Here is an 8,123-nt window from a genome sequence, read left to right as displayed (position 1 = left end):
TGTGACCCTGGACCACAAAACCAGTCATAAGGGTCAATTTTTTGCTGAAAAGCTGAATAAATAAGCTTATCATTGATGTATGGTTTGTTAGGATAGGACAATATTTGACTGAGATACAACTATTTGAAAATCTGGAATCTGAGGGTGCAACAAAATCTAAATATTGAGAAAATCGCCTTTAAAGTTGTCCAAATGAAGTTCTTAGCAATGCATATTACTTATCAAAAATTAAGTTTTGATATATTTACAGTAGGAAATTTACAAAATATCTTCATGGAACATGATCTTTACTTAATATCCAAATGATTTTTGGCATAAAAGAAAAATGTATAATTTTGACCCATACAATGTATTTTTGGCTATTGCTACAAATATACCCCAGCGACTTAAGACTGCTTTTGTGCTCCAGGGTCACAAATGAGAAACTGAACAGTGTGTTGTTGTGCAGAGCTCTGCCGCCTGTGCCGCGGCTGCTGGCGGGGTCTCTGGCGGGAACCACGGCTGCCCTGATCACATACCCACTGGACATGGTCCGCGCTCGCATGGCTGTCACACCCAAAGAGATGTAAGACCGAGCAAAACTCTGCTTCATCAGAAATTAGTAGTGTCTAACTAAAATAATTACAATTAAAATTAATTAAACTTCAGCACTGAATGTTCTTCAGGCATCCCAGACTTTTTAACCAGTGAATGGCTTTTCAACATTGATGCGGTTAATGTTAACTGAAACTATTAAAAAACATTTTCATTAATGGAAATAAAGCTGAAATAAAATACAGTATAAATATTAGAGAACTTAAACTTAATAAACTAATAAAAAAATAAAATGAGAATTTGAAAAACAGTTTGAAATAAGTTTAAGTACTACAATAACTAAAACTAAAAGTGAAATAAAATAAATAAAAAATTAACAATAAAAATGACGAAAGCACATGACAAAATTACGAAAACAATCTAAAATTAAAATAAAAACTGAAAAAAAAAGAAAAGCATTTCAATTCAATAATTAATTTGATTAAATATTAAAAGAAAATATTAAGAAATACTATAATAGTATATAAATAATACTAAACACTGAAAATGATTTTTTAAAATATTTTTTACTCCGTCCGTCTTCGTCCATTAAACATATTTTGCTAGACTGTAATACTTCTACTCCTGTGAGAAACTTTTTATTCTGTTGATACTTTTGAAAAGGTTTTTAATCAAGTAAATCCAAATCTAGTTTGAAATTTTTTAGAAAAAATGAATTTCTTAAACGTCTTTAGTTGTAATTTTGAATTACTAAACCTGCCTCTCGTCATGAACCTAGCCACAGAAGCTGACACAGCATCAAAAAGAGAAAAAACCCCCTCAAAATTTCTACCTAATAAAGTATTTTAGAGCTTGACATAACTAGAAAACTGTGTGTTCTTTATAAAAATGCCCATGGTGTTTTAAGATTTCATTCATTTCCACGACTATTCCAGGTATAAAAATCACAATTTTAAAATAAAAGTTTCCAAGACTGTGGGAATCCTGGTTCTTCAAAGACAGCAAAACATTGTTACAGGAGTGAATTAAATGAAGGAGCATCTTGTAGAGCTGTGCAAGTAAACGAAATACGGTTTCGATTTCAGCCTCCTCAACGATTATGAAAATCCAATAATCGAGATAAAACGATTATTGTGTCCCATTCTGCCCCCTTTCCAGCGGTGCGCTTTCGCTCCTCCTTAAAAGCCAGCAAATCAGTAAAATCATGTAACGTGACTTTTGCAAAATGGGATGTGCTTGATTTATCAAAGTTGATCAGATTTATTCATGTTTTTAAAAGCATGAAAGAGCACTAACGCTGTCCCTCAGGAGGATTTCTGTGATTCGCTCAGAGACGGAACAGAAAACGGACAAGTAAGGTCAACTTTTAGCTCAAGGTGCGCGCCTCAACGGGCAAATACACGCAAAAATGTGTCAAAATGCGGCGCTTGGTGATTATTATTCATATAAACCCTTGTCTTTTATGTAATATATGAACGTAAACATTTGAGAATGAAAATATGTGTGTAACAGTAAATTGGATCCGTGCGGCTCTTAAAGTGACAGCAGCTTAATATTCCAGCTGCCGACTGTGTGCTTCATATTAATCAAACAACAGAAGACAGAGAGAAATTCACTCACTGCTCTCGACTGAAGGACTTTTGTAGCTTTAATAAGAAACAAAGGAAGACTATGCTTATATATGTTTTATTTTACATTCAGTTATTCAATTTCTGTAGTAGGCTGTTAGCTGAATACTTTAGACTTGCACAGTTTGTTTCATTTGTATCTTTTTTTTGTCCTTTCCTTTTTTTTATTACTGATCGTTTAATTATTTTATTATTATTATTATTATTTTTTTTACTAATATTAGTTACCCTAGTATTCGGCTGTGGTATTGAGAATTTAGAATGTAGATGCCATAGCAACCTTATCTAAAGAAAATACATATTTGATATATATATATAACTATCTTTAAATAAATCACTCATATTAAGTTTTGGTCATGTGGCCCACTCATAATCGTGTTAAATAATCATGATTACAATATTGACCAAAATAATCGTGATTATGATTTTTGCCATAATCGAGCAGCCCTAACATCTTGATTTGCAGTTGTTTTAGCCTATTTTAATGCTTATGTCGTATTAAATCATCTCGAAGCCCCTTGGAAGTTTGCTGAGGTTAGAACAGCAGTCGTAGAGGAATGAGATGAAGTGTGATGTCACTGTGATGTCATTGTGATGTCATTGCTGGTCAGGTACAGTAACATCCTGCACGTGTTCGTCCGAATCTCTCGTGAGGAGGGGCTGCAGACGCTCTACAGGGGATTCACTCCCACCATCCTCGGCGTCGTGCCGTACGCGGGACTCAGCTTCTTCACCTACGAGACGCTCAAGAAGCTCCACGCAGGTACATCGGGCCGCATACATGCCTGTGCTTTGACATTTCACCAGCTTTCATTTGATGAGGATTATTTACATTTTGGTTTCAGTGTTGTCTTAGTTTCAAATAATTGACTGCTTTTAGTTTCGTTTTTATTTAATTGCACCACAAAAGATCAGTAACACTTTTTTGTAAGAGCCGTGGTTTACAGTGAATTTATAACAGCTAAGGGGCGTTGTGAGGTACGACCCGAAGCAGAGTATATACGTAGTAAGGTTTCACAAAATAAAACGGCAAATAAAGTGTAATGATATTAATATAAACAGTATTCTTCCACCAAACAATGTAGCTCCTCAGAATCAGTTGTGGTTGCTACAAAGTGGTTGCCGAGCAACACACAAACGTAAACAAAGGTGTATGTTACTTTGTAGAGTCATTTACAACAGCTTCGAATGCAGCTCAACCAATCAGAATCAAGCACCGGAACTCTCCGGTTTATAATAGATTTTATTAACCTTTGTTAACATTAAAACAACTTATTGTTAGTTCATGTTAGCTCAGGTCCATTAAATAATATTAACATATGCAATTTTTGATTTTAATAATGTTAATAAATGTTAACATTAGCAACTAAAATTAATAAATGCTTTAGGAGTATTTTCCGTTTTTAGTTCATGTTAGGTCCTTTAATATTAACAGATGCAACTTTGATTTTAAATGTGTTAATAAATGTTGAAATTAACATTAACTAAGATTAATAAATGCTTTAGAAGTATTTTGAATTTTTAGTTCATGTTAGGTCCTTTTAAATAGTATTAACTGATACAGTTTTTGATTGTGAAAATGTATTTATTTATTATGTGTTTATGTACATTTATTAAAGCATGTATTAATCAACATTTGTTAATGTTAAAAAACTGCATCTGTTAATATTATTTAATGGACCTGAACTAAAATGAAGTAAAAATGGAAAATATTTTTAAAGCATTTATTAATATTAGTTCATGTTAATTTCAAAATTTATTATTACATTATTAAAATCAAAAACTGTATGTGTTAATATTATTTGTACTTAACATGAACTAAAAAATAAATACTTTTAAAGCATTTACTAAAGTATTTTCCATTTTTACTTAATTTTGGCTCAGGTCCATTAAGTAATATTAACAGATGCAACTTTTGATTTTAATAATTTATTAATAAATGATATAAAAAAAAGTTGAAATGAACATTACCTAAGATTAATAATGATTTACAATTTTTAGTTCCTTTTAGATCCATTAAATAATATTAACACGTGCAACTTTTGATGTTAATAATGTATTAATAAATGTTTAAATTAACATTCATTATTCATGTTAACTAATATTAACAAATTAAACCTTATTGTAAAGTGTTACCAAAAAACTAATCACAAAGTTTTTTTTATTTAAATCAAATGTTATTATTATTATTGTTAATGTATATTACATTTTAAATATTTAAAATGTTTTATTTAATTGGCCATTTTTTATTTATATTCTTAACTGTTAATAATTATTATTAATGTGCATTATCATGTATATTATGTTTTATTGCATTGTATATATTTATTACAAATGTTTTTATTTAATTGGCTATTTTTTATTTATATTCTTAACTGTTAATAATTATTATTAATGTGCATTATCATGTGTATTATGTTTTACTGCATTGTATATATTTATTACAAATGTTTTTATTTAATTGGCTATTTTTTATTTATATTCTTAACTGTTAATAATTATTATTAATGTGCATTATCATGTGTATTATGTTTTACTGCATTGTATATATTTATTACAAATGTTTTTATTTAATTGGCCATTTTTTCTTGGCTATTTCGTAACCGTCAGTAACTCCTCTCTCTGTTTCAGAGCGCACGGGCCGCTCTCATCCGTACTCGTACGAGCGTCTGGTGTTCGGTGCGTGCGCAGGATTGATCGGTCAGTCGGCCTCTTACCCGCTGGATGTGGTGCGCAGGCGCATGCAGACGGCGGGAGTCACCGGACACACCTACGGCAGCATCTCGGGCACCATGCGGGAGATCGTGGCCGAGGAGGGCGTGATCCGCGGCCTCTACAAGGGCCTGAGCATGAACTGGGTCAAAGGGCCCATCGCCGTCGGCATCAGCTTCATGACCTTCGACCTCATGCAGATCCTGCTGCGCAAACTTCAGCAGTTGGGCTACAATGCGCGGTAGCAGACGGCGGCGCCCTCTACAGGAACAGGAAGTTGCAGTTGCAAGAAAAATGGAACAAATGTTTATTTTGTGTTGTTGTTTTTTTTTATTTTTTAACCTGAGCAAATGCTGCCAATGAAAAGGATGGGAAATGCCTGGCGTCATGTGACTAGTCTAAGACTAGCAAAAGCATATGTGCACTGCAAAAATTATTATTTTTTTGTTTAAATGTCTTGTTTTCCATTACAAACCTCGAAACGTTATAAATTAAGATGCATTTACTTGAGAAGCAAAATGAGGTGAGTTTATGCTTAAAACTAGAAAAAATATCGGCCATTGGGGTCAGAAAAAATTCTTAATTCAAAGGGAAAGCACAATTATTTTTCTTACTCCACTGGCACGGATTTGTTCTTGTTTTGAGTCTGAACTCACTTCATTTTGATAAATTCTTCAAAAAGCGAGACTTATTTTGCATCATTTTGCTTCTCAAGTAAATGTATCTTGATTTAAGAAGGTTTCGATGTTTGTGCTTGGAAACAGGACAAGCTACAGGTTAAGAAGCTGATTTTTTGCGGTGTGTTTAGAGCGAGTGTGTGTTCGCTACAGAGACACACTGAATGTACGTCCCTGCGTCTCCTGCCGTCGCAGACAGAGCGTCCTGTAAGTGCAATACTGACTGAATGCGTTTCTGGAAACACGGTTTTCTTCATTGTCCTGCTTTACGTCTGTGTTTTCACACACATCAAAGGCTTTGATGAAAACACACACACGCATTTCGAGTGAACAGTAGAAGCCGTTTATCTTAATATCACTTTCATATCAGGGTGAATCTCATGAAAATGGTCAAGAACACGTCCAGGTTTCACTGAAAAAAACAAACGTAATCATAATTGGGGAACATTTTTTTTTATATTTGCAGAATATTTGTTATTTTATTTTACATGAAGAGCATGTAGTCTGATTTATGACCATTATGTTTTTTTTGGTGTATTTTCACAACAGTTGAATGCTTTCCCCCCCAAAATAATTTAATTATATATTTAAAAGCATAAATGTAAGTATACTTTATGGTAGTAATGATAATTTCTGATAAATTATATATATATAAATTAATATTATTATTATTTAAAAGTATAAATGTATACTTTATGATAGTACTTATAATTTCTGTAATTCAAATTTCTAATTAAAGTTGTAATAAGAATATATATATATATATAATTTTTTTTTTCTCTTGACAATTAAAAATACACAGACCATTTTTTCTGGTAGTATTTTTGTTCTGCATTTAAGATAATAATTTTAAATTAAATTTTTAAAAATAATTTTAGGTAATTATATATACATATACATTTTTGCATAATTTCCCCCTAAATGAAGTCTTTATGGTTTAATTTATGCACATGATTTTATTCACTCAGCTTTTTCCCCCTGCAATATAGGAGACAAAAATCTATAAAATAAAATTTTTTGTATTTATTTTGGCCTAAATATTTGGACTGAAATGTATTTTCTTCATGAGATTCACCCTTTTTTTTTTTAAAATCCGTTACCGTTATTCCAGAACAGGAGAGCGACGTGAGTGTGTGAGTGTGTGAGTGTGTGTGAGAGTGTGTGTGAGAGATAATGTATAATAGCCTGAAATAGCAATGCAAAGAGTTACAACGATATCAAATATCAAACCATTGTTTTGCACAACAGAAATCGTAATGAATGAACTGTATTTAACTACAAAATATGAAAAGCGTGAGAACTTATATGAAATGCTTTTTCCTGAGAAAACCGTTTAAGCTTTTAGTTCAATTCTCCCTTCACTGTTTAGTGACTCTTGTATGTCATTGTGATTTACTTGTTCACGAGATTCCCAAAAGATAGTAAATAACATACATTTTTAGTTTAAAGGACAGAATTCACAAAAAAAAGTATACTGGATGTTTGAAACTAACACGCATAAGAGAAGAAAGCGTGTGTATTATTGGGATTTTGATTCAAAACCCTGTGACAACTTGCCCCGATCTCCTCTTTTTTTAACATTGAGTAGCAAAAGAAAAAATATAATTGATTTAAATTATACATATATTTATGTATTCATTTTATAAAGTATAAATAATGCAACTGCTGGGTCTGTTTAAATGTACTGAGTCTAATTAAAAGGTTACTTTGAGTTTCAATTCAGTCGAAAAGGTTTGAGCCCCATTCAGCTGCATTATTATTATTAACAGTGGGATTAATTTAAACCGTTTAATGGAAGTTATATTTTAATCACAAAATCAATTGACAAATTAGAACACAAAATCAGAAAAATGATATATGAATGTGATTTTGGAAAGCCGACAGCATTTAGAACTTATTTCTGTTTCAAGTGTATAACTGATGTGAATCTGAATGATTTCAGTAGGGTTTATTCTCTTATTCTCCACTAGGTGGCGCTACAGACCATCTGGTCCTGAATCAGCCACGTTTGAGCTTGACCTGATCTTAATACAGTGCTGTTTTATTTATAGTTTCTTTTTTAATTAGAATGTTTAATCTAAATTAACTTTTTAGAAACTTAACAACTCATTTGAAAACGCATAATAATAAAATATTTTCAAAATAATATAACAACTATAAAATATTGTTTATTTTGTATCATTTATTAATCATACATTAACAATAGTTTTAAAATAATATAAAAGTATTGCTTATTGTGCAGTATAAATAATAATAATTAAAAATAGTAAAATAGGTATTACTAATAATATTCATATTATATTATAAAATACTGTTATTATTTGTTTATGTATATTATTTATTGATAATAAAATAACAGCAACAAATTATTAATACTTATTATTAAAATTGATATTTATTATGCAGTATTTAATAATAATAATAATTTTTAAATAATACAGTGTTTTTGTTCTCTTATTCTCCACTAGGTGGCGCTACAGACCATCTGGTCCTGAATCAGCCACGTTTGAGCTTGACCTGATCTTAATACAGTGCTGTTTTATTTATAGTTTCTTTTTTAATTAGAATGTTT

At 31.2% G+C, this 8,123-nt stretch overlaps 1 protein-coding gene across 1 annotated transcript in view; it reads left to right on the top strand.

Moving 5' to 3' along the window:
• Positions 1-5,346, top strand: part of LOC107724990 (mitochondrial coenzyme A transporter SLC25A42) — a 21,389-nt gene extending 16,043 nt beyond the window's left edge. Inside the window, exons 6-8 of the mRNA XM_016534105.1 lie at positions 449-565; positions 2,774-2,925; positions 4,794-5,346. Of these exons, the coding sequence (XP_016389591.1) occupies positions 449-565; positions 2,774-2,925; positions 4,794-5,119 (595 nt within the window). The 3' untranslated portion in view covers positions 5,120-5,346. The remainder of the gene's footprint in view (positions 1-448; positions 566-2,773; positions 2,926-4,793) is intronic.
• The last annotated feature ends 2,777 nt before the right edge of the window (positions 5,347-8,123 follow it).

This window comes from Sinocyclocheilus rhinocerous, unplaced genomic scaffold (genome assembly GCF_001515625.1).
Source record: "Sinocyclocheilus rhinocerous isolate Xijiao unplaced genomic scaffold, SAMN03320098_v1.1 scaffold2019, whole genome shotgun sequence".
NCBI lineage: Eukaryota > Metazoa > Chordata > Actinopteri > Cypriniformes > Cyprinidae > Sinocyclocheilus > Sinocyclocheilus rhinocerous.
The sequence above is the reverse complement of the archived record's forward strand: the minus strand, read 5'-3'. Positions and strand labels throughout refer to the sequence as shown.